This window comes from Dicentrarchus labrax, unplaced genomic scaffold (genome assembly GCF_905237075.1).
Source record: "Dicentrarchus labrax unplaced genomic scaffold, dlabrax2021, whole genome shotgun sequence".
NCBI classification, from domain to species: domain Eukaryota; kingdom Metazoa; phylum Chordata; class Actinopteri; family Moronidae; genus Dicentrarchus; species Dicentrarchus labrax.
The window spans coordinates 9474532-9500315 of record NW_026136704.1 but is presented as its reverse complement, the minus strand read 5'-3'; the positions used below and the strand labels follow the sequence as shown (position 1 = coordinate 9500315).

The 25784-nt window shown below is 41.2% G+C and overlaps 3 protein-coding genes across 5 annotated transcripts; 1 reads left to right on the top strand and 2 right to left on the bottom strand.

Moving 5' to 3' along the window:
* Window positions 1–2379: 2379 nt before the first annotated feature.
* LOC127362162 (thymus-specific serine protease) lies at window positions 2380–12586 on the bottom strand. Of its 3 annotated transcripts, none has more exons than XM_051397569.1 (13): window positions 12309–12586; window positions 11514–11689; window positions 10044–10143; window positions 9300–9429; window positions 8655–8778; window positions 7491–7568; window positions 7078–7125; window positions 6866–6985; window positions 6102–6266; window positions 5725–5866; window positions 5401–5580; window positions 5108–5262; window positions 2380–3065 (listed from the first exon to the last, which is right to left on the bottom strand). In XM_051397569.1, the coding sequence occupies exons 1-13, from the start codon at window positions 12367–12369 to the stop codon at window positions 2994–2996; spliced, it is 1551 nt and encodes a 516-aa protein (XP_051253529.1). In that variant the 5' UTR covers window positions 12370–12586; the 3' UTR covers window positions 2380–2993. The 3 variants fall into 3 exon arrangements, with proteins under 3 accessions (XP_051253529.1, XP_051253530.1, XP_051253528.1); XM_051397570.1 differs by lacking the exon at window positions 12309–12586 and adding an exon at window positions 11823–12020; XM_051397568.1 differs by having other exon boundaries at window positions 5401–5866.
* A 2989-nt stretch (window positions 12587–15575) lies between these two features.
* lpar5b (lysophosphatidic acid receptor 5b) lies at window positions 15576–17108 on the top strand. Its single transcript, XM_051397519.1, has one exon. The coding sequence runs from the start codon at window positions 15677–15679 to the stop codon at window positions 16547–16549; it is 873 nt and encodes a 290-aa protein (XP_051253479.1). The 5' UTR covers window positions 15576–15676; the 3' UTR covers window positions 16550–17108.
* A 2622-nt stretch (window positions 17109–19730) lies between these two features.
* Window positions 19731–25235, bottom strand: itm2ca (integral membrane protein 2Ca). The gene is made up of 6 exons (XM_051398099.1): window positions 24959–25235; window positions 22904–23047; window positions 22509–22697; window positions 21533–21643; window positions 21050–21200; window positions 19731–20857 (listed from the first exon to the last, which is right to left on the bottom strand). Exons 1-6 carry the CDS (start codon window positions 25049–25051, stop codon window positions 20766–20768), a joined length of 780 nt encoding a protein of 259 aa, XP_051254059.1. The 5' UTR covers window positions 25052–25235; the 3' UTR covers window positions 19731–20765.
* Window positions 25236–25784: the final 549 nt, after the last annotated feature.

Sequence of the window (25784 nt, the reverse complement as noted above, 5' to 3'; positions counted from 1 at the left end):
TTGCCTCTGCAGTCCACCCACACACACTCACCTCTGCAGCATCCTAGCTCATCCTCAAACCTGTTGAAGGTATCAAAGCAGTGACCTATTGTCTAGTAAATCTGCATACATTGCCTGTATTGCCTCTCCATTTTCCTCCACAATACTGCGGAAATATTATGAAAAGTAATCTGAGGTCTCCTACCCTCTACCCCTCCTCCTACCATCCCCATCTCCCTCCACCTCCTCATCTGTCCAGAGGAGTGAGAGATGGGATGGAGGGATTAATACTCTTCCGCCCAAGCCAACCCTGGGAATGATAGATGGACAGATGCAGGAAGGGAGCGGAGGAGGAGAGGGAGAGATTAAAGGAGAGAAGTCTGAGGGTTCATAAATCCAAAGTGGGAGACCTGGTCCACATCACACACTAATAAGATCTGCAAGAAATCCATGATGAGGGAGAGAGAGGGGGGGTAGGGGTGGTTGGGGGGAAGAGGAGAGATGGGAGCGCTGTAATAGCATTAGATGTAATCTAATCATGGCAATAAGATGTGAATGGATGAGTGTGAGCATGGTGATTATGCAGAAGAGGGATGGTGGTGTGTTGATGAAGCTTTTGAGGCGTGAGGACAGGCCACGTTATTGGACAACAGATCAGCAGTGGTCCTCACTGGGGAGTTTTCTGCTGCAAATCCATGAAAACATTACGTTCATTATAGCTGTTGTCTGATTCAGTCACTCTAACCGCCACCAAATGAAACACAAATGGTAACACAGCGGCTGCAAAAGGCCTCAATTCGATGTAAATGTGAATCAGGGACAAAATGTGTCAATTGAAGTGAATTATTCTGTGTGTATCAGTCATGAATCCTGTGGACTCATTTGTGTGTGTGTGTGTGTGCATGTGTGTGTGTGTTGCGGTCATCATTATGTTAAGAATCAACTGTAAGTGCATAAAGTGCAGTTTTGCAGCCGTGACCTGACTCGGATCAGATAGAGTGCTCCTTCACCTCCCTCCTCTCCTCCTCGACCCCGCCACTACCCCAAACTCCCTGTCCTCCCCTCCATCCACCCGGGCCACATTTTTCATGGCCCAGCTGTCGGAGGGCCGTGATTGGTTGGCTCTGCAGACAGATCGCCGATGGGCTCTGATTAATAGTTGAGGCCCAAGAACTTCCTCATTGATCAACAAGACAGGCTGGAAGAGGAGGAGGAGGAGGAGGAGGAGGAGAGAGAAAAAGCATGCCCTGTCGCTCTGCAAGTGCTGGCTGATAACCCTGATAGTGGCTTGTGTGGTGTGTGTAAATGGGTGTGTGTCTGTTTGTGGGTGTGCTTGTTTGCAAAGAGATGAGGGGACGTTAGAAACAGGATGAAATGGAAGCACTGCAGTGACAAAGTGCTTCAGGTTTACTCACTTTCTTTCCATCTTTAAAGCTCTGTCTCCGTGCGGAGGTTTGTGATAGCATCTGTGAGTTTTCCATGAATAAAGAAAGCTTGTATGTTATCAAACAAAACACACACACCAACCACAAACACACACACACACACACACACACACACACACACACACACACACACCCTATTGCCTGGCAGCAAATGTCTCAGAGCCCTTTATGCATATAACTCTGTGTGTGTGTGTGTGTGTGTGTGTGTGTGTGTGTGTGTTTGTAGATGTTTGATATCTGGATGTCATCAGCTATCCACCAGAGAAATTTCTATTTCATCATCCTTGTCGGATTCAAATGTGCTTTCGATGTATTTTATACAACATCTATTTGTTTCCTAGGTACATTTAAGTGTGTGTGTTACAGTATCTAGGTGTGTGTGTGTGTGTGTGTGTGTGTGTGTGTGTGTGTGTGTGTGTGTGTGTGTCCTCCTGCTGCTCGGTCCAGCCCCTAGTTGATTGATGATCTCCACTCCCACAGGGTCAGCAGGGTCATGACCTCCCACTTTTGACCCCCTACTGGGAAGGTCACACACACACACACACACACACACACACACACACACACACACACACACACACACACACACAAACACTCACTCACACACACACACACACACACAAACACTCTCACACACACACACACACACACACACACACACACACACACACACACAAACACACACACACACACACACACAAACACTCTCACACACACACACACACACACACACACACACACACACACACACACACACACACACACACACACACACACACACACACACACACACAGTCCATACAGAAACAGATGGCCTTGGGACAACTGGTGCTTCCTCACCTCACACAAACACTCTCCATTTCTTCATGATTTCTCTGTGTTACAAACACAACAACACTACTGCATCACAACAAATGCTCCATTATGAAAAAAATGAATAAAACTGCACTAAATGTTCAAAATCAAGACATTTGCAGCCTTTTATTGAGACAAACAGATAAACATTAGTGAGGAAAACTATTCCGAGTTCTGCTTCCTGAGGAGAAAGAAACGGGTTTGACACACATGTAGCAATATCGCACCCTAGTGATACTACAAGGTTATGGGAGCTGCTGAATATTGTAAAAACAAACCACAGCCAAACTACTTTTACTGGACACACAAAAGCTAATATGTAGGAAACAGCCATTAAATGATTGTAATTATAAGCATAAACACAATGTAGCTTTACATTCTACATAAATATCAAATATAAGATAACTAAGAAATTTCCCAAATTAAAAGTAACATTAAAAACAGGAAAAACATCCGTAAAGGTACACAAAAAATCCTTAAATGCTGAAACTTGCTCTACACTGCACAAAAAACTGCACAAACACACAGAGGAAGCGCAGTGCTGTGAGATAGATTTGGATGGACAGTAAGGAGGAGGAAAACAGGAGGGGAGGAAATGGAAGAAAATGTGGACGATGATGAAGCAGAGCAGCCAGGCACACAAGCTTATTAACAGCTTTCTTATCAGTTTCAGGGAACAGTGATAAGAGCTGATCAGGTTGTAATGTGATCTGATCAGACTGCTCTTTTCTCCATCCTCTCCTGGGCAGCCATCTTCAGCCAATTGCTCACATGTTTCTCAATCTCCTGAAAGGCAGAGAGATGGGGGCATAATGTGTTAAAAATCACCAATTATAAACACTTTATATTCCTTTATAATGAGGCAACATCACCCTGCAGTCCCATGCAGCTAGGAAATATGGTTACTGTTTAAGAATAAACATTTAGTCACTTTATGTGCTTGAGAACAGTGCTGCCTTCTGGTTTTTAAAGGTTAATTCAGTGTCGGCGCTAGAGCAAATATCCAAGGGGGGGGTGCGCCAAATTACTGGCAAGTGGCATTGCAGTCATTGATACTAAAAGTGAAACCATTTGCTGCAGGAGAAAATCCTAAGGAAAAATCACAGTAATCTGACACAAGCAGAAATCACTTGTAAATAAATGCACACATTTATATTGACCAAAAGGCATCCCATTGATAAAAAGCCACTGTCACAGAGTACAGGGTAGGTGTGGAGACTGGCCTGTTTAGGCCCATCTTCTCCTAAATCATCCAGCCTTATGGATGTAGCATTAAGAGCAGGGCCAGTAGGAGCCGGTGACACCGCAAGCGACTCCGACGACTCAAAAAAGTCAACCCTTAAACGTAAACTTATCTCTGTTGAGCTGGTCAGGTTAGGTTAGGTTACTTTATTTGTACCCATAGGTAGACTTAGTTTGCAGTAAAAGAAAAGGCCTTCCTTGTCTTTTTTAATATTTTGACAATAGACTAACATGATAAATGATAAAGGATATAAGTGCTGTAAGCTCTAAAACCACTAGAATAAATAAGGCAGGTAACAAAAATCTAGATTCTGTTCCATGTTACTACAACTTGTTAATCTGAATCATAGCTGGTTGAACAAAGCTATTTTTATACTGCTTTGTGCTACATCTTGAGACTATACACTGTTCAGAAGGAAGAAGCTGAAATTCAAGGTGCAATGGGTAACTGTCTGGTGGCTGGGGTAAGCTATGATTCACTCACTGTGGCTACTAGACCATTTAACAATTTGATTCAGGGGGTTTCTGTTCTTTAAAGCCAAAGAACCAAAGAAAAAAGGTTAAATTGATTCAATAAAAGCACAAGAAAACAAGGTAATCAGGGTTTTGTCATTGTGGAAATACGACAGTTGTCCTCAAACAAAACAAACGTGGAGCCCTTTTTTGCACACAGTGTTCTTCAAAATTCAGTTTTGAGTCAATAATTGTTCCAAGATATTTTTAAGATTGTCAGCCACTTTCTCAGCTAGTTTAGCTAACTTAAACTAGCCTACACTCGGTCAGACTTCACGCTCAACTTGAAAAAAAGCACTCTAGATTTACAATGGATTTACACTTACCACAGTCATAAGATCACACTCACATGCTTTTATAAAAGTAAGGAAGCACAGTGAATGAAGTGGAGAGTCTGTCCCCTTGTTTCCCCGTTCATGGAGCCAACTCTGCATGGCTGAATATTTTACGAATTTGGATGAGGCCTTTAAATTTGATGGCTGCTTGTGTTTATTTGAACAAGACTGTACAGATAAGACAACAAATTGAAAAGTGGACAAGGAGAGAGAAGGAAGGGCAACAGGCAGAGGAGGGAGAACCAGTTGCTGCAAGGCTGCAAAGCTCTGGAGACTGGTGGTGTCCCTGTGAGTGCTGTGCTCCGCCTCCCAAGAGGATATTTCACAGTTCTGATAAAGTGAAAGGTACCAAAAACATTTCTCTGTAGGGTCCTTTTCATGATGTCTTCAGACACTTTCACACACAATCAGAGCCGGTCAGTGGCAAAAACAAACAATGGCTGCATTTTGATGCTGCGTAAGAGCCCGTACGGATTACGTAGTAGCCTGTTTTGAGACTGCAGGCTGCAGTGCTCTCACCCAATACTAGACCAAATTCAAAAATTGTTGGCCTCATTCAATTTCATTTTGACACTAAAACATGGGGAAATAAGGTCCAGGTTGAACATTTCCAAAGTTACTCTTTAATATATAGCTGAAAGCCTCAGCACATTTCCAGTAAGTGGACCTTGTGCCAATATATGAGGACTTTATTATCTATGTGTTTGTTATGCATATTGTATTTTCAGTGTTAGATACCTCTCTGGCTTTTTTGAGTGAACAGCGGTCTGTGGCTCTTCCACTCATCATATCAGCACAGTGAGCAGTGTCCTTGATAAATATAGTCTGGGCTTCTCCTCCGTCCCGAGTCCTGTCCTCCACCACTGACAGCTCCTTCCATGGGTCAATTCCACCTGTGACAATGACAAGATTGATTTTTAAATGAGTCAGTAAACCTGAACAACTGTTGAGATATTCCTTCACCTCACTGTTCCCGGACTTTACTCCATAGGTTCATTTGTTGTGGTTTTGTCTTGTAAACCTAGTCTCACCATTGACATAGAGGACCCTGTGGGTGTGTGGGTTGTTTCCTCCATAGTAAGTGTTCGTAAAGGCAATGCGTCCAGGCAGGGAATGCTGGGAAATGCCAAACACTATGGGACAGACTTCAGTCTCGGTCTGCAGAGTCACCATCCCAGAGAATGGACAAGTGGCATCCTCACAAGTCTGGTCTTCACACACAGACACACACACACACACACACACACACACACACACATACACAGAGAGAGAGAGAGAGAGAGAAAAAGTGTCAAGGCTTGGGTAGAATGAAGGTTGACTATATGTTGGTGCATGTGTGTGTGCGTGTGTAGTACAGAAGCCAAACTCGGTGCAGGTCTGGTAGGTCCACTGTCTCTCTGCTCTTCTGCCTGAGTGGAGAGACGTATCCATCAGATCTTTCACTGTTTTCTCATGGGAGATATCCAGACATGGTTCCTCACTGGTAGAATGGTAGATCTGTAAACAAACACACAAAACAAAGGAAACACCTGCCTTGACTGCATAATTCTGCTGAAAAGGAAAATGGTTGCACCTTTTCATTTTAACTCTAGGGGGACTACAACACCCTGTCGCCTATGAAGAATTCATGGAAATGGCTCAACGGTGACATCTTGTGGTTATACTATGCATGAAAGGGAAAACTACAAGCAAGAGGTCATCCTCATACTGTCTAGGGGTGTGTTTTCCATACCTGTGCAAGTTTAACAAGGCGGTTGTAAGCCTCCATCTCCTTCTCAAATGGCTCGCTCTTATTGGTCATAATACCACAGATCTCATTAATAGACATGAGCACCCCTTCTTCATTGTACTGCACTGTTCCCATGAGGATGTCGGCCAAGTTTTGCATCAGCTCAATCTGAAGTGAGATATACATATGCCGACAGTAAAATTATTATTTTCCTCTCAGACCTATTTATTCTGCATCAGCATTGAAAAAAAAAACAAGAGAAGAAAAAGTAAAATTTGATTAAATGATTATTTAGATAGAACATTGATTCCCAACCAAGAGTAAAAGTAGTCTAGTAGATAAATGGTTGAAATAGCTAAAAGTAATGATAAATGGTTAAAGTGTATTTATATTTAAAACAGCAGCAAACAACTATATAGCTATATGTAAAGACATAGTTGAGTAATGCTGTCCTGAGCAGATAATGACGACATGCTCCCTCTACCTGTGTACTATCACAGCCTGTCTGGTCTGCTCCATGTGCATGTTCATGTGTGTAAGTTCGTCCATGTGTAACAGAGGATAAACTGAAACTGCTGTTTTTCTCATCTAACTCTGTGAATTAAGGATTTATTTCCACCAAACCAAGTCTGGGGATTGTTGGAATCTAAAATCGTCAAAAAATAGCTTACAAAAGGATAAAAATGCCCATAACAAGATGCCACTACATTGCCCCCCTTTGTTAACACATTTTCCCCTTCAGCATCTCATAAAATCAAAGCTGTCACCTGATCATTAAGATCCTTGGGGATGTGACAGCAGTCAAAGTCCATTGCCACCTGGCTGGCATTACCACTCATCAGTGCTGCTTCCACAGCAGCAAAGGCTTTTCGCACACCAGCTAGACACTACAGGAAGAGGATGAGCGTGAATTTAACAAGTGACAGACAGGAATTTAATGCCTGTAATGTGATGTACAGACAGGTGGCTGCCTTCACACCTTTTCTGAGCCACCAACTGCTTCATTCGCGAGACTCAAGCCAACAGTCTGAAAGAGAGGAAATCCCAGATATGAGGATGAGAATATGGATATTTTAAGGAAAAGTGCTAGACTTATTAGTGGTAATTTATTGTGAATGTGTAATATGCAGGGCTATAGGTACAACTGAGTACACTATGGTCAACTCCTTGGTAAAATTTCTGGGAATTTGGGGGGTTTAATGATCTGAGGAGTGGGGTTATATTACACACATAGCCTATTGCTGATTCGGACATGTTTAGACATGCAAAAATATGTTTTTTGACATATTTGAAATTATATATGAACCCATAACCTCAGTATTTTAAAAATCCTGGCTACAGCCCTATATGCTATATATGCTAATATTGTGACCATGGATTATGCCAGTTTACATTGCTGTAAGCAGAGAAGTCCAGCTTCGCCTTTACAGGAGCAGAGGAGGCCACGGCTCCGTACACCAGATGGGGAAACTGCAGTAGGATGCAAGAGCAACAGAGACAGAAGAGTGAAAGAGCAATATATAGGTTGTTGCATTCTAATGTTTTGTCTCCTTACTGACCTGTGTGGCATACACAGAATATAAATCACATAGTCTCTTCCACAAATTGTGGGATTCAGTATAATAGTGGCCATACAGCTCCACTGTACAAAAAATACGTCTGCCAGCTTTATTTTGAGGCAGTCTCACATATCCTGCTGCTGCTGTAAATGCTCACATCCACCCCTAAAAGTAGCCCCCAGCAAATACCCTTTTTACTCCTGTTTGAGTAACTTTTGATAAAACCTACAATGCCCAGCCATTTTAGTGCATTATTTAGGCTTTTAAAAAAGTGAAGTTACATATTTAGATTCATTTTCTAAAATGTCTATGTTCAGTAGAGACAAACAGGCTTGGGGCTGAGAGCCACAAAAAAGGTAGAGAAAGTATTGAAAGATGGGATTTGTTGATAATAAGAAAACATAGAGAATAACTGCAGCCTTATCTTTTAAATCTGACCAAACAGTGCAGATTATTAATGACGTAGGACCTGACTGCGAATTGTTTTCCTCACGTGCTGAAAAATGTAAGAAACTTTACTCTGGAAGCACTGCAGTGATCATAAATCACAGCCTGTCACGTGTTAACAACAAACTCAACATCATTTAGTTTGTTGACCCAGAGGTATCTAAGTGGTAGACATGATAGGTGGTGGTAAATTCCCTAAATGATAGGAAAGGTGTTTCAGGATGTCCTTTCTTATCTATTTTAGGGTGTGAACAAAGAGCAACCTTCATGACAAGAAAGGAAATATTGCCTTCGAACAACTCTACACTCACATTGTGGATGTTCCCCACCAACTGATTCCTATCGGAACGATTGTGGCGTTTCTCTACATTTTTGTAAAATGATACGATAAGTTCAAGCTTTTCATACATGTTTTCATAATCATGCTGTCTCACATGAATAAGTTGATTATTAGAAACACTTTTCATGCTCAAGGATAATTTCTTAAAAATCTAAAAAAGTATTATTAAAAATGATGATGTGCCATTCATATCTGGATCCAGTCCTGCACCTTTCCTCTGAACCAGGCGGACAGAGCTCCAGAGTACGAGCCTCCAAAGCTGATCCAGGTGTTCTTGTGGCTCAGATTGAAGCTTTGGCTGATGTACTGGTGGAATACAGCCAAGTCAACAAGCCTGGACAAAAAAACACAAAAAAAGGTTTATTTTCACCGAAGTTTGGAAAAAGAAAATGAATGAGTGCGTAAATGTAGTTGGGTTTCCTTGGACAGAAAAAGTTAGGTTATAGTGTCAGCATGTCCTTTACTAAGAATTAGGCTAGAAAGGCTATTTCAATCTCATTGGCAAATGCAAGTGTTCGATCACTGTCCCCCCTATATAAGATTTATTTTCCAAAACACCAAAACATACATTCTCTCTCACACACACACACACACACACACACACACACACACACACACACACACACACACACACACACACGTGCGCACACACACACACACACAAAAAGCTGGAGACGGAAAACTGAATGAGCATAAAATAAAAAGTAAAAAGAGACACATGCACATACATATGCAATTAGGGAGAGGAAGTGAGGTGAAAAACAGGCTGGAAGACACACATTTACAACCATACATATTCACACACACACACACACACACACACACACACTGGTAGGGACTGGAGCCAACACTAACGCCTGCTGGCTGCTCAGGTCTGCCAGGTTCTCCGTTTTCAGGCCGTCAGGGTTGATGCTGTCACCATAGAAACGATGCTCCAGAGCCAATAGCAGAGCCCCGTGCTCTTCAGCCATGTCCACATGGTGACCTGGGAAAACATGGTCAAAGCAGATAAGATTCAGTGTGCAGCAAAGTCTACTTTTTTAACAAGAACTACAACTACAGTATGAGGGGATTTAACGTTTTCAAGAAGGTAAAAAATGTGATGACACTATCAACCTCCTACAGGTATGTAAAAGTAATTTTCCCCCATCCGGACTGTGAGAAAGAAAAAAAGTGTTGCAAATGGCTGTCATAGATATTCTGACTAGATGACATGATGTGTGTATGTATTTTATCTATGTTTATAAATTATATAATTTCCTTTGCCTTAAATCTTGTACTACAGATTTGTAGAGCACAACAAAACAGCATGAAGAAGCACAAAGCAGTATTCCCATGAGAAAGATTGTGAAGAGAGCTAAAAATGAAATTCTAGTTTTAACTAATGGAAACAAGAAATAGATGTAGGGACGATACAGATGGCTGATACATGAAAGAGACATTAAAGGTGAGAAGTATGCTTGCAAACAAGTGTCATCTTACTAACACACAATATGATGCTTCACTCAATGTTTCCACTTTCATTTTCAAATCTGTGGAGGTGTGTCTTTGTTCGTTTTCTCTATTTGATTCATTTGAGCAACATGCATCTTACTGCACCTGCCAGAACATCAAACTCAAAGATGGGCCCTTCGCCTCCGATGAAGAGGAATACTGGACCATCAGGACAATGCCAGTATGCCTCGTTCACAAAGAACCTCTGCAGGCAGAGAGAAGCAGAGGGAGAAAAAATGAAAGAAAAAAACGTTTTATTCAAGTTCCCCCGAAACAGCAGTACGTTCATAGTCATAGTGTAAGTAAATCCTTTAATTGATGCTGCACTGGACACATTTGCACATTGGCAGCCTCCAATGGCAGTGAGAGCTAAATGAAGCTTAACATTTCAATGCATGCTGTTGGGAAACGTGGTGTTGTCAGTGACTGGTGGAGCTGAGAAGGAGGATTTTGCTCAGTTTAGCTCTCGCCTTTAGAGTTTTCCTCTACAGCAGCACAGTTCAGTGGGACAGGAGACCTTGTTTTGTTTCAGCTCTGTAGAGTTCTGCAGGGATGAGGTATTTTTGTAGCCCAACCCAGAAGTTGCTATCATCCTGGTTCCTTGAACAAAAAGCCAATGGGATTTTTACATTGGATTTTGGATTATTGCAGAAAATAAGCTCTGTGGCGAATAAAGGTTTATGATATTTACAAATGAACACCACTTTTATGATTTTTGAAGCATAAATGCAGTTACCAGATGTAAAAAGCTAATGTAGACTGTAAATGAACTACACCAAATACCACCACTAAACCAACTTGTAATTAAATTGCATGATTAAAATCTACAAGTCTGCTGACATATAATTTCACAACAACCCCTCATTTAGCCACTTGTTAGCAACCGCCCTTTTCAAGACACATAAAAGCTTCAGGATTCACAGATGATGTATTTACTGAAGTATTTTATGCTGTGAAAATTATGTGATGATCTTTTTAAAGTCCAGTGTGTAGGTGTTAGTGGCATCTAGCGGTGTAGTTACAGACTCCCTTGCTTCACCGTCCCCTTCCAAGCACAAAGGAAAAACACAACGATTCCTAAATTCAGGTGATTGTACACTAATGAAAACATACTTATATTCCATTTTTGCCAATAGAGCCTCCTAAATGTTACACACTGGACCTTTAAGCTTGACCTTATTTTAGACATCTAACCAAAATCCCATGCAAAACACCCACTGACTTCAGAAGTTCAAAAATGCTAACTTATACCTAGGTTGTAGGACTCATTCCTGCAGCACTATTATTCTCTTTTAAGATGGCATGCTTTCTAATTAGCTATGCTGCATTAGAAAAACATTCCTCAGAAATAACATACAATGGCAGCTTATTTTATTCTTCAAAGATATTGTCTTTGTGTAGGTTATGAGATCACATAAACCTGTGTAAGATTTCTTTGATCATCACCATACGTTTTCAAAGTCAAGGGTGCAAATTGCTTATTATGTCTCAAATGCTAGGCCTTGCTCTGTGCACCCACACTGGACAGACTTTGAAATGTATGAATATTTAAAGCATTGTTTGATCTTTCTCTACCTGAGGGAAGGTGCTAACGTCTTGTCGGCTGAAGTGGTCCAGCTTCTGGTGAATCCTTCCCTCCTTCACACGTTGGAGAGGCTGATGACCGCTTTCTGTGCGCATCAGGAGATGCTGCTTGGCTTTCTGCAGCTGGAGATCACGCACGCGCTCCTTGATCTTCCTCAGAATCCGCCCTGGCATTAAAAAAAGAAGTAGCAGGGAAAAGAGAGAATGAGAATTGTCATCAGTTCTTGTCAATCATTTTCAGAGTAATTGCTCAGGCTGTTTTTGAGGAACTCAGTCCTGCGTTATGGGAGCCATACCGACCTGCTGGCCTCCAGGCAGTACCAGAGCTGAGAGGATCCAACCTGCTCTAAGGATCCTCCTATGTGGCTATCAGTCCTTTTTATTGATAAAAACACCTGAACAATCTGCTAATATTTTACCTAGGAGCTTGTGTTCATGTCACTGATGTGATGGCTGACAAAAATACTTAAAACTCCACCGACAAAATGTGTGATCTATTTCAGGAACAGTCAACATCCAGCATTAGATTCTCAGGGGATTCACTGTCACACCTACAACACCTGCTTTGTTTTTTCTTCCAGCTCAAATTTGACAACTGCAAGCATAAATAAACTCTACCTGAAATGATGAGCAAAGAATAAAATTACTTGATCGCTTCAGCTTTGACATATTTGTGCTGGTAGTATGATTTCTTAACAAATTATCAAGTTGATCAAGTTGTTAGGACAGTTTATAGAATCAAACATAAATCTGTGAGTGAACCCATTATCACATTCTGCAACTCACCAGCATCAGCAATGTTCAAGAGCAGTAGAAGGATGAGACCACGGGCTGGGGAGAAAAACATCTTTACCACCAAATCGGGATGCTTTAAGCTAAATTGAATGCATATCCAATCTGCAGGACTCAGGAGGATCTCCACCGCTCAGCAGATCCCTATATAGTCCCTGGAGGGGGCTGCAATGATGAGGTGATCCCTGAAATATGGCTGTGGAAACTGATATGACCTATGCATTATTATGATCTGAATTTGACACATCATGAGAACCGGGTGAGACTGTGTGTGTGTATCTGCCATATACAAAGTGCTCAGCAAAACAGGGCGTCAGCTCAGTGATGTAATGAGATCTCTCTGCCTCGTAATGGCTTTTTTTTGAGTGGTTGACTTGCAGCAGTTTTCGACTTTTTCCTCTTTTAATGTGCTGCATCAGTGTATTGAAGCAGTGGGAGGGATTGTCCCCGTAAGTAACCACAGAAACACCCGCACACCCCACACACACACACACACACACACACACACACACACACAGAAGCTTCATTCCAGCAACACTCTCTCAGTTGTTATGCATTTTTTCCAGTGTCATTGTGCCAATTTTGAGAAATGTCAGAATGCTAAAACAAATTATAAATAAGAAAAATAAGTCTAAGTTTATAAAACTGGAAAGCAGAGTGCTATTTGTGTTCCCTGTAAAAAACAAGTGGCATCCTCTGCAGAGAAGTAACAAAAACTGCAGTTCTTTGAACAGCCACCTGAGGCTGGCTACAGAAGTGATCAATCTCCATAGGGCCCTTTATTAAAATGCCCAAATTTACAGCAGAAATAAACGTGTTTACACCCAAGTACAAAAAACGGTTTGGTTTCTAAAGCTAAATTCCCCGTTCATGACAACTGTATAGGGGGTGAATTTTTATATAACCCGTTTAAGTTATATCAAGGCTTCAAGTTATACATAATTAAGTGCATGGCTGCTTTGAGTGACAAGTGGGTGTCATCACAGACGGCTGTTTTCAGTCATTTGTATTGGCCCATTTTTGTATGTCGGCAGAGTCGGGACTACCAAGATACTGATAGCCACAATGACCTCATAGGCCAGCGGGTTACTTCATGGAGACCACATCCATTTTCTTATTATGGTAAAAGCAGCTAGACCGCTAGGGAGAGACTTGTCACAGTGTTGCTGTTGCTGTTGCACACTAACAGCAACAGCTGAGGCAGAGCAGCCAGAAGACATCAGAGGAAAAACCAGAAAATATTTTTTTCTCCATAACATATGATCCACCCAAATCAGTGATAAAGTTGTGTGTTTGTGTCGATAGTTTGTGCAGTATTTAGCATTTGTTTTACAGGACACAATTTTACTATTCTATGCATCTGAAAAAAACAAGACTATACAAAAACACTTCATTAAAACACTTGTAAATGTCTTCTGGTTACATCTGGCAGTTGTGGTAGCATTGCAAGTTGTCTGACCGTGTCATATGCTCTCTCTCTACCCCCTTTCCTCTTCCTCCCAAAAAAACATATTTAAATATTTTCCAATTGACTTACTTAGTATTATGATTATCATCAGTAGGTCACATTAAATATCATTTCCTCTAACTGAGATGTGATGACAGTCTACCCACATCCTGACAGCATAATCTTTAGAGCTAAACTGAGAAATATTTCCTCAGAACAGAAACAGTAAAGGCTATAGGCATTTTCTATTCAGATAAAATTATCTTCAGAAAGTTAAGAAAAGTGATTATTCCTATTGTAACCAATGACATTTGCGCAAAAGTTTAGCGTTGATGTGGTATCAGTTCATATTAAAGCAGAAAACTCTCATCTCATCTGAAACATCTCATAGGTTATGGTGAATGTATTTCCTATTTGCACATAGAATAGAAAGAATAGAATAGAAAGCCTTTATTGTCATTATACACAGTACAATGACAATTAAAGAGCAGCTCCGTAGAGCAGCACACATAATTAGCACAATATAAAAGACTATACAATAAACACAATACAATACAATAAATACATTAGTTAGAGTTTGAGTTTAGTATGGTGACAGCTTTGGGGAATAAGCTATCCCTGAGTCTGTTTGTTCTGGTCCGTATGGACCTGAAGCCCCTACCAGAGGGCATCAGGTTAAAGAGATGGAAGCCGGGGTGGGTGGTGTCCTTCAAGATGTTTCTGGCCCTGCTGAGACAGAACAATTATGTTATAGATGGCAGTCAAGGAAGGCAGAGGGCAGCCTATGATTTTTTGTGCAGTGTTTGCCACCCTCTGCAGTCGCTTCCTGTCGGCCTCCGTGCAGCTGTAGTGCCACACTGTCACAGCGTAGGTCAGCAGGCTCTCGATGGTGGAACGGTAGAAGGTCACCAGCAGCTGAGTGTTTAGTTGCTCCTTCCTGAGCACCCTCAGGAAGTGTAGCCGCTGCTGGGCCTTCTTGACCAGCGCTGTGGTGTTGACCGACCAGGAGAGGTCTGCAGAGATGTGGATGCCGAGGAATTTGAAGGACTCGCTCTACACATTCACCGTTGATGTACAGGGGGGCAGGGGCGGCTCTGTTCCGCCTGAAGTCCAGGATGAGTTCCTTGGTCTTGGTGATGTTTAGTGCCAAGTTGTTTGATGCACACCACTCACCAGGTTTCAGGACCTCATCTCTGTAGGCCGCCTCATTTCCCCCTGTAATCAGCCCCACCACCGTAGTGTCATCAGCAAATCTGGGGAGAGCCAGTGCTGAGAGTGTGGGAGGAGGAGAGGTGAGGACCCAGTTTCACCTGCTGGGGTCCAGTAGGCATGGAGCAACATTAGCATTCTATGTCATGTGATACATTGTTACCATAAAAATATTGATAAATGCCAATGTAAGTTCATTTAAATACACAGAATAAATAACAGTGGTCAAGTAAATAGAGCAAAATTAGCCAGTAACTTGTAGAAATTATATTGAAGCATTCTACGGACAGTTTTTGGGGGTTTTAGTAGCCCATGAATATCATTAGTAGTGATCAAGAAAGTATTCAGAACCCCTGCACATAAAAACAACATAAATGTGAATAAATAAAAATACTCCTCTAGCTGCTATAAATTGTATAAATCTACCAATCACCACAAATCTTTATAAAAATAGTACTCAATTCCCTAATTAAACAACATTTTAAAACTGCACAAAACGCGCAAGTGAATTGGTCACAGTCACCACCTGCGTCACAGTTTCCTGTCCCATTTTCACACTATCAATCTGATGTGCTGCACATTTTATCTCACTTCCTACAGTTAAAGAGCAGGAGGAAGAACTATTGTTGCATTGGAAGAACTAGTGCTGTCTGCTCCACTCTAATGTTTAGTACGCGATGCGGAAACATTGATTTTCTCATCAGACATGAACAACACCATGGAAGATGGACTTGCGCCACAGCCAGTTTATGCTGTGGTCTTTGGCTGTATTATGGCAGTGGGTCTGCCTCTCAATGCTGTGTCACTGTGGATTCTTCTCAGACATCACAGCCTCCAATCCCCCAGTGCTGTCTTCATGGTCAACCTGGCAATCTCAGACCTGCTGCTCGTCATCTCCTTGCCTATGAGGGTCTACTTTTACGCTACCGGCACCTGGCCACTGAGCGCTATGGCGTGCCTCTTGATCTCAATGAGCTTTCGCAACAACATCCGCTGCAGTTCCATCTTCATCACCTTCATCTGTATGGATCGGCTCCTGGCTGTGGTTTTCCCCCTGAGGTCACGCCATCTCCGAACCTCCTCCAACACCTGGAAAGCTGCCGCGCTTGTTTGGCTGTGTGTGGTGGTGGTGAACATCCCAGAGAGCATCAACTTTTCAGAATGTTTACAAAACTTAACTGAATCGGGCCGCAATGCAACCTGTTTTGAATTTCCTCGCAATCCTAGTCCTAACAGATCACCAATACAATATTTTCAGCCTGTGTTAGTGTTCACCATGCTGACTATCAATGTTGTGTGCACCGCTCTGGTGTCTTGGACTCTAAGCAAACGTCTCAGTGACTCTGCAAAGGTCAACAACAAGGTGAATGTCATGCTGATTTTTGTCATGAACTTGGTTATGTTTACCGTATGTTTCTTGCCTGTGTCGGTCGGTCTGCTTACAGCTGATAAAACTGTGTTAACGCCCTTGGTATGTCTTGCTGCTGTAAACTGCTGTCTGGATCCACTGTTATATTACTTTTCTCTGGATGCCTTTTGGAAGAAAAAGGAGGATGTAGAGCTTGCAAGAGAACAGTAGACAAAGGACACATATTTCATGAGATGGCATCATATTTTCCAATTTCCCTTTTTTTTCGACCAAAAAGCTATGCAATATGCTAATTTGGCTTCAAGTTTGACACTGCGATGGATTCGATGACAAAATCAACAATGGTCGTCTCTTTCATGAAATGTTTGTGAATCTAAAAGCCACCCTCCACTCTATGTTTTTCTTCTTGTTCCTACAGTTGGACGTTTGATTCTCACTGTGCAGAATGATGTATGTGCAGAGTTTGACACTAGAAGGATGGTTTGTGCCAAATTCATTTCAAAGTATCTCTTGAAACTTGTAAATGGTCTTTTTCAGTCAAGTCAGACTTGAACTCCTAAGCCTGAAGTCTGCAAGGAAATGTGTGTTTGCATGTTTGACACCCAAGATGGTTTTCCAGCTGTTGTGAAATAAAGGGTACCAAAGGATTTGAGTGAAAAACAACACATAACTCTCATTTTAGCACCATCCTTTTCTCATCATATCACTGGATTGTTTTTGTAATAACACTGTTTGACTCGCGTTCTATGTTATAAATCCTTTGATGTGACTCAGGATTTTGTCTTCTTTGAGAGCATCGCAGTCACAGAGCCAGCAGCTCTCGAGTCCTAAGCCTCGCCAGATGGAAGGACATCGGTATAAGCCTACAGCAGACTGTAAGGATCTAGATGACCTCATCTGCAGATTTCAAATGATCCAAAAGTAATATGTGCAAATGCAATTAGCTATTGTGAATTGGCAGAGTAGTCTCATCTCTGACTGATTTTACATTAACGTAATATTACACAGCACAGTATGCATTTTTGTCATCTGTTAAATATCTAACCACATAGATATCTAGAGTGGAAACCCACAAAATAATGTTCTGAACATTCACACTTGCTGTGGTGTAGTGGATGGGTGTGATGCAAGATCTTAATAAGGATAATGATATTAGAAAACAAGTTCAAATCAGCTACTTGATGCAATACTCTAACAGAAAAACCATTTCACAGCACAACAACAATAATAGCTACAATATGCATCAGAATGAGCAAATAAATGAATAGAGGAATCAGATGGAGATATGCTGTGTTGGCTGAATATGAGAACAAGCTATGACAATTCAGCTAAATGTTTCATTCCTGCTTAAATAATTTGTTGTGTGGCCCAACAGTGTACACAGTGGACAAGTTTCTTTGTGATATGACAAAGATCTGATTTGGATTTTAACATTCTCTATTTCAATCAATTCCTTGGCTTGGAGTCAGTGTATGGAAACTGAGATTATTTTGTCATACATTTCATTGGTGGAGCTCACATGGAATAAGTTTACAGTAGCAACATGTCTTTCCAGAATTAGTGTCCCTATTACTCTGAAGTTCTACTCACCTCCATTGTATTGGAGTGGAAGCAGGATATCTCAAAACCGGGACAAATTAAACCGAAACTACTCGCATGGTTATTTTAGCAGTAAGAAAGAAAATAATGGGTTTTTTTGTGTATTTTGGTGTAAAAAGACATTTAAGATATATATGTATAATGGACTTAGAAGAAGAAAGAAGTGAGTTGTTTGAATTAAACACCCTTTAACTAAATTACTTTAATTAAACATAAACAGAAATGTGTGAAAAGTTCAATCTAGACCAAAATGTTAAAAGTTGCTGTAATCAATATTTGTTTGTAAAAGAAGCATTATCATTCCAACAGCCATCACTGATGTCGAGTGTTCAGTCAGTAACACGGGTCTCCCAGTGCTTCCTTTCTGCAGTAAACAGAGAATACATACTCTGGTATTCAGTCCCACTTGATCCAATCAGGAGAGAGAGCTCTCCGAAGAGGCACTCCTCAAGTTAGGCAAAATGCAGATTTCACTTAGTGCACCTTTAATGAAAGGTCCACCTTTCTAGAGCCTTCAACTGCATCTCAAGAGGTTAGTTCCACTTTGTGGAAGCTGATGGGGCTAAAACTTAATAAAACAAATGTTTTAAGTTGTAACAAAAGACATTGCAAATTTCTTTCTCTGTGCGTTTCCTTGTTTAATGTAACAGAGAATAAACCTACACATCTGCAGTGCAAAACCTGTGTACCTCTCACTTGTGGTATGATACTATGGTTGACACAGTAGTCAAATTTATAACTAGTCTGGTACCTGTAACATTAAAAATAGGATTGGTCTCACGTTTAGGTGGATGATGGTGTAACCTGTTTTATTTAATCTACTACTACACTGTTAAATGTGCAGCCTGCACATTAAAAGTGTAGTAGTAAATTAAATAGAATAGAAATTATGTGATTTGAGTACAGGTTATTGCAGCACAACAGAAACATTTATTTTGTAGGGGGAAAAACAGAACAAGCTGTGTGTGGGCGCATGTGAAGCCTTTGCTTTATTATTTTACACTCTTACATCAGTAGGCGCCCAACCTAACTCACTCTTGGTGTTTTGCATTAATCGGGTGGTGGTGGCCTGGGATGGTATCAAATTCTCAGCCTGAATTATTGTCCCAGTCTGCCCCTGCTTTATGGATCTTGAGGTTTTGTCAAATTGAAAAAGTTGTTTATGCTTATGTTTTCTAAAGTTGATTTTGTGAAATACTCCAAATATTTATCATATAAAACTTATTTTCGTGACTTAAAACTGCTTATTTAAATAACAATTAAAAGTTCAGTGTGCGACATTTAGGAGGATCTGTTGGCAGAAATGGAATATCATCTGCATAACTATGTTTTCACTAGTGTATAATCGTCTGCATATAGGAATCCTTATGTCTTTATAAACCTTAGCACATAAGCACAGGAGACCATCAGCAAGTATATTGGCTGTTTCTGTCTAGTTATTCTTAGCCTGCCACTGGGTCAGATTCAGTTGGATTCCCTTGAAATCAATAAAATGAGGTGCTGGAAACACTACCACTTTTGTCCACAGGGGCCGCCATAATCCACACATAATGAAAGTTCCTCATTGCTGCTTTAATAATCTCACATCTGGTAAAAAAAAAAAAAAAAAAAAAAAAATTATGGCAACTTGGTTTGCTGCTACCAAATAATAAATAAATTGATAAAATTAATATAAAGAACTGAAATTGGATCAGTATGTTCTGTGAAGATTACAACTATTAATGAGTCCCGGCTGCAGCGTAATGGGTAATTTTGTCCTCGGTTTGAGGGTCTAAAAATAAAAGCATCTACATTTTCATTTTGACTACTTTATTCACAGACAGATTTCATCAGCAGACAAAATATACAGATCAAAATTGGTTTTGTTTAACTAATATACCATATTAATATGCTCCCTTTCAGTAGTATTGACTTTAGTCCAGTCTCTGACTCTGAACTAAGGCTTTAAACGTTGTTTTACAAAACATTCTAACAGTGCTGCTTTTCTCTTATAGATTACACATGCAAGGGGAAACAAAGACATTTCAAAAAGGATTCACAAAGGCATTGATGAAGAGCAAAAAGTGCAACAAAAAAAACCCCCTAAGGCAATAAAAGAGAAAAGCTGATGACAAATTGGAGCATCAAAAATTGTTACAATTACGATGGAGTATTGCACAAAAAAGTGAATGCAGTCTAACGCCCAGTGCGACTTTCTCTAACTTCTACTGTGACTATGCTTTTTAGGAAGGAAATAAAAAGTAGAAAGGGGAGCAATGAAGCAACAGTCAGGCAAGAAGATAAAGACGCAAGCAAGCAACTAGTCATTAGCAGTTATATGTTTACATTACAGAGAACATGAGAAAACAACATAATAATTTCAATCTATGGATAATGTTTGCTCTGGAAAGCAAGGCTTCATGCTTTGCACAGATGCCTGTTAGTAGAACTAGGAGACACAAAGTAACCCCCAGGGCAGGAGAAGAAACAAAACTACAGTGACCTTGACAACACATGGAGACAGTCACCTCCCCCAACGACAGTAACCATCATACAAATCCCCAGAGGAAGAGGAGAGGTCTTTAAATTATAATTCATTATTGGCTAAAGGACATTGCTACAAGGAAAATCCTGTGATAGAACCAACAGCTTGTATTGCATCACACATAGGAAATAGAAAAACAGACAGGTTGTGAAATAAAAAGAACGTCTTTTACAAAGGACATCAAACCAAAATCACACGTGAAGTGCAACTCAGACATGATCAGGTCCACAGGAGGATGCTACAGTGGCTGGGGTAGGGAGATGTGCCTTTGGGTGGGTGGGGTGACACGGATGGCCGTTGTGTTCACGCTTCGTCGCAGATAACCGTCTCCACCACAAATGTATTCTCAAAGTGACGGATATGGTGGCAGTCCTTCGCCTCGCGCTTGTTGATGCCTGAGAGGGAAATAGGAGGAGACACAGAGAGGGCGATCTGTGATGTAAACTTTGTTCGGTGCGTGCTGTGGTGGTCTCATCACCAGAGTTTAAAACAATAAAACTCAAATAAAAACAAAGACCAAACATTTTCCTCCCCATTTGTTTCTTTTTCCAATGTTTCCACTGATCCCTCTATTAACCCCAACTTACGTCTGCGGGTGACACGGCGGTTCAGGCGGTACGTGTCCTTTCCATTACACAGGCGGTAGATGAAGGGTCCCAGCTGACGCATGTTGTGCACTTTGCCAGTCACCACCATCTCTTCATGGATGATGTAGGTCTGAGGCAAGTATGTTCCCTTCTGCAAGAGGCAGAGGTACAACAACAAGAAGCTCACAGGGCTTTGTTTACCAACGGAAACACTAAAGGGCTGAACAGCCTAAAAACAGACATTGGCTGTCTGCACACAATAACTTGACAGTGCTGACCTTTGAGGAAACAGAGAGTCCAAAATGAAGGAAGCTATTGTAACTTAGTAGCCACTAACATTTCACTGTCTTCTCTCCTGAGACCAGAGTTTAGTGTTTGCTTTTGTGGGTTTTTTGGTTACGTTTAACTGAAACATTGGTAAAGTCAAATGTGAAGACTAAAAGTAAAGCCATTTATTTTTAAGAATTCAAGAGAAAATGTTACCTTCACATTAATTAGAAGCTCCCAAAGGTTGCGTGGAGGCATCACGATGGTGGTGTTGAGCTCAATAACGTAACACTTGTCCAGAGCAATGTCATGGTAGGCAGTCAGTCCCTGGAAAATACAGCAGTTTATTAAAGACCAACTCTAAAGACCAGTGCTTAGGGTTTTTTTGTGAAGGTTTCATTCCTTGCTATCTGTTGGCAGTTTCTTATTGTAACATTTGAATTATTTCAGCAGTGTTAGCACTGGAGCTCTAGCAAAGGGACATCTGCTTCTCGTCCAAATATACCTGAACAAATATTGAATTATTGCCATTAAGATCTGGTACAGACATGCATGGTTGCCAGATATCCATTGTCTTTTCATTTAGCATCAACATCATGTCACAATTTCAATTTGTCCAATATTTCAGTTCATGACCAAATACCTGAAATAATAATAATAATAACAATCCTGACATTGTGCTAATTAGCAAATGTTAGCATGCAAATACATTAGGATACACTAGGATAGTGAACCATCACACCTGCTTAACATCAGCATGTTAGCTTGATGACATTAGCATTAAGCTCAAAGCACTGCTGTGCTAAGTACAGCCTCACAGAGCTGTGAAGATTCAAATCGCGAGAAGAAGGTGATATCAAGGCATCTGTTTCCCTGCATCGTTTTGTAGAGTTTATATCCTACCTCAGAAATAAGATAAAGGGATTGTTTACTTTAAGAAAGATTAAGAGAAATATTTTTTGTAGATTTTTGCTTAAGAAAATCTTCAATCTCATTTTGTTTAAAAAAAACTTTGTGAAGCCAGTGTCGTGAATTAAATAGTGACTTGAGAGATCCTCAGACTTTTCATATTAATTCTCTTTTCCTGTAATTTGTGGGCCATTAAAAACTGTAATGAGTTACTTGTAATAAAGATTTAACTGTGTACTGCTCTGTGTGTTCTCTGTGTCACTGTGTGTGTGTTTGTCCTCACTCTGTGGAAATCATGGATTATATCAGCGGGGTCACTGCCTCCAAAGTGAGGCACGGGCACCGTGATCTTCTCATAGTTGTCGGCCAAGTAGATGCCGACATTTTCCTCCAGCTCCTGACGCCCACGCAGCGGGGCATACACAGAGTCTTCATAAACCACCCTGCAGTGGAACATGTTGTCCTCTGGGATCTGCGCACACACACAAATCAGCATCTAGATCAACACACCAGCTGAAACACTCGGAAACAAATCTCTAGCAGGAAAATCCTTCTTATACAATAGTGATTTGAATAAAAAAAAAACTGAAGACACAATTTTATTTATGGATACAGTATTTGAGGAAATGACCAATCTGAGACACATACAGCACACAGTACAGTAGAATCGGGTCTTACATGAGGTATGAAGTAGTAGCGGTAGACATAAATGGAGGCCAGGACCAGACCGGCCATGAATACAACCAGTCCAAATGTCAGGCAGCAAAGCCCATTGAGGGGAGACTTTTTGGGCCGCAGAGGCAGGACCAGCTCCTCCTCATCCTGGATCACACACACACACACACACACACAAACACACACCAAAACACACACACACACACACACACACACACACACACACACACACACACACACACACACACACACACACACACACACACACAGAGAGCACATATTAATACTTCAAATGGGCACAGAAAAGCATTTCCAGGCAGCTTGAATCCAACTTTCAGCTTACTCATCTTCACCGTGACGAGCAGCTGAAAATTACCCGAATTAACTAACTGCTAAAATAGAAGCTCACATAAATGGCAACGCCGCATATCAAGCAGGAATTAGTAGCACTGAGCCCCAGCCAGAGGAAGGGATGACAGAGCACTTGGTAATGAAAACTTGACTGAAATGGTGAGTAATCTTCCCAGACGCCTCCAGTCTCGCAGCCCATCTGCCGGTGCCACGCGCCCAACCTGTGTTGGCAGGGTGGCACTACACACAGATAGTAGCCACTCACTGTGTGCTTCCATTTATAAAAATACTGACTAACAGAGAAGTGGCTCAGTGCTTACTGTAGTGGTAGCACAGAGTAGTTCCGACAGTTAAAATGATCTTCTGAAAAAGTGGCTCTATAAAAGGAACAACAATGGTAATTCTTAACTGGAGCTATGATGGAAAAAAACGACTGTGTGCATGGGAAATGGTTGCTGTACGAAACTTCAAAGATAAATGACGGCAATTCTGTGTGAACGCGTTCCATCATTTTAAAAAAGGAGATTACACAAAGAACTTGAAAGCAGGGCCTGTGATTCACAATGTCTGCAGAATATGCTCTATATTTTTGTACTTATTAGGGCAGTGTGTTGGCAAGAATCTGGCGATACGTATCACGATACAGGGATTACAATTCATATACAAGATATACTAACAAAATGTTGTGATAGAATATTTTTATCTATATATTCCTACAACCCTACTTAATATTAGGACAGTGTCTATGCATCCATTTCAGCTCAGTACATTGTTCTTTGTGGAAGCATTTGGGAACAGAGGGTGCATAAGGACAAGGAGACAACTGTGTATGTGCGAACACACACTTCTGTGAGACTTTGTGTTCTCCCACCCTATTGAGAGAGATAGAGGCTCTTTCACACCAACTGAGAGCGTGACACACCATGAGGCCTGTCTGTCCCCTGTTCAATACATTTGGGTGAACAGATTTCAGAGTCACAGCCACTCCAGCTCTGTACTTTTGCAATATTCACTTTATATGCATGCCTTATGTCCCATCTATATTCCATTATGGTTCATCATCTTCGTGGCTCAGTCATGTATGTTTGATAAGCGTTGAGGAGATGCTCGGATGCTGCTACGGCAAAGTTGAGACTCCACTGCTCTGCTTCCTTTAGAGCTGTGAAAAATATTCTTGCATGCGCTGCAAACCACAGCAGTCCATCTGCCATTTTGTCAACCAAAGCTCATGTATTTCTTACGTTCTACCTTTTTATTTTTTTATTTTTTTATTTAACCAAGCTGGGGAGTTTAAATCTGTGTATTTAAATCTGCATTGAAGGGAAAATAGTCAGAGGCCACGCCACTTACAAAGCAGAGCCCAACACAAAACCTTTACATTGTTAAACAGCCTTTTTGCCTGTAATCCTGTATACAGTCCTGAACAAAGAGCATGCATTTGCACATTATAATAACTTGCATCAAGCTGCAATAAGAGTACAAGCGCAGAGGAAACCATCACAGCAATGACACGTTATTTGTTTCCAACCAAATGGCGATAGATGCTTTCAAAAATCCCCTGCTGTTCATGGCTGTGCAGGTGCAGGCTGTCCTGCAGACCAGCCAGACAGGAGAGCTTGCACGGCCACAGCAGGCATCACATTAAATAAGTATCACACTAAGACGACAATGACAAGAGCAATAACATGGAGGGACTCGTTTACTCACCATCGGATGAGGAATGAGAATTTCGGTCTTGTCGCCATCATTCTCCTTCTCCACTTTCTGTCCCGCGACAGACTGGAAACTGATCTTCACCATGGCTCAGTGTTTGTCTGTGTGTCTGTCTGTCGGTCGGTCTGCTGCAGCTGCCTTCGCTCTAACTCTGTGTTAACAATAGCTGACCACCTTTATGAAACAACCCTCCCCTCACCACGTCGTCGGGCCGTCCTCTTCTCACCGCTGGGCTGCTTCTCTGTTTTTGTCTTTATCTACCGGAAGTGTGCTGTTTTGTTTTTTTTTTTTGTTTTTTTTATATATCTGCCCTTAAAGGACCAGTCCGCAGCCGTTTATGGGAGTGCGCTAAAGGGACCAAGTCCGGTCAAAAGACACACTATTATATCAGCTGTCATTAAACTAGTATGACATTAAGCTTTGAATTTTGCACGCACCCAGTTCTTCCATCAATAAGCAGTGGTTCTAGCCTAAGAAAGCAATACTGTGTGATAGAAATCTGGTCTTAAAGTGTCTGTAATGATGTTTTTACAATACACTGTATTAAATGGCATTGTGACAATGTGATAGAGGTCGCTCATTGTTTAGCTGTCCGGCCCACAAATTTACTGTTTTGGTTCACTCTCACAGCTCTCATTGTTTTTGTCCACAGCCCCCTGGCATCAAATGACTAAATACATAAATAAACAAAACAGAGCAATGTGTGCATCTTTACTCTCCTTTACAGATCTGCACACTGTTTATAAACTCTGCTCTCAGATTTTGTAATCTGAGCACGGTTTTGTGAACGGTTGCACGGATCCTATATGGCTAATGGCCA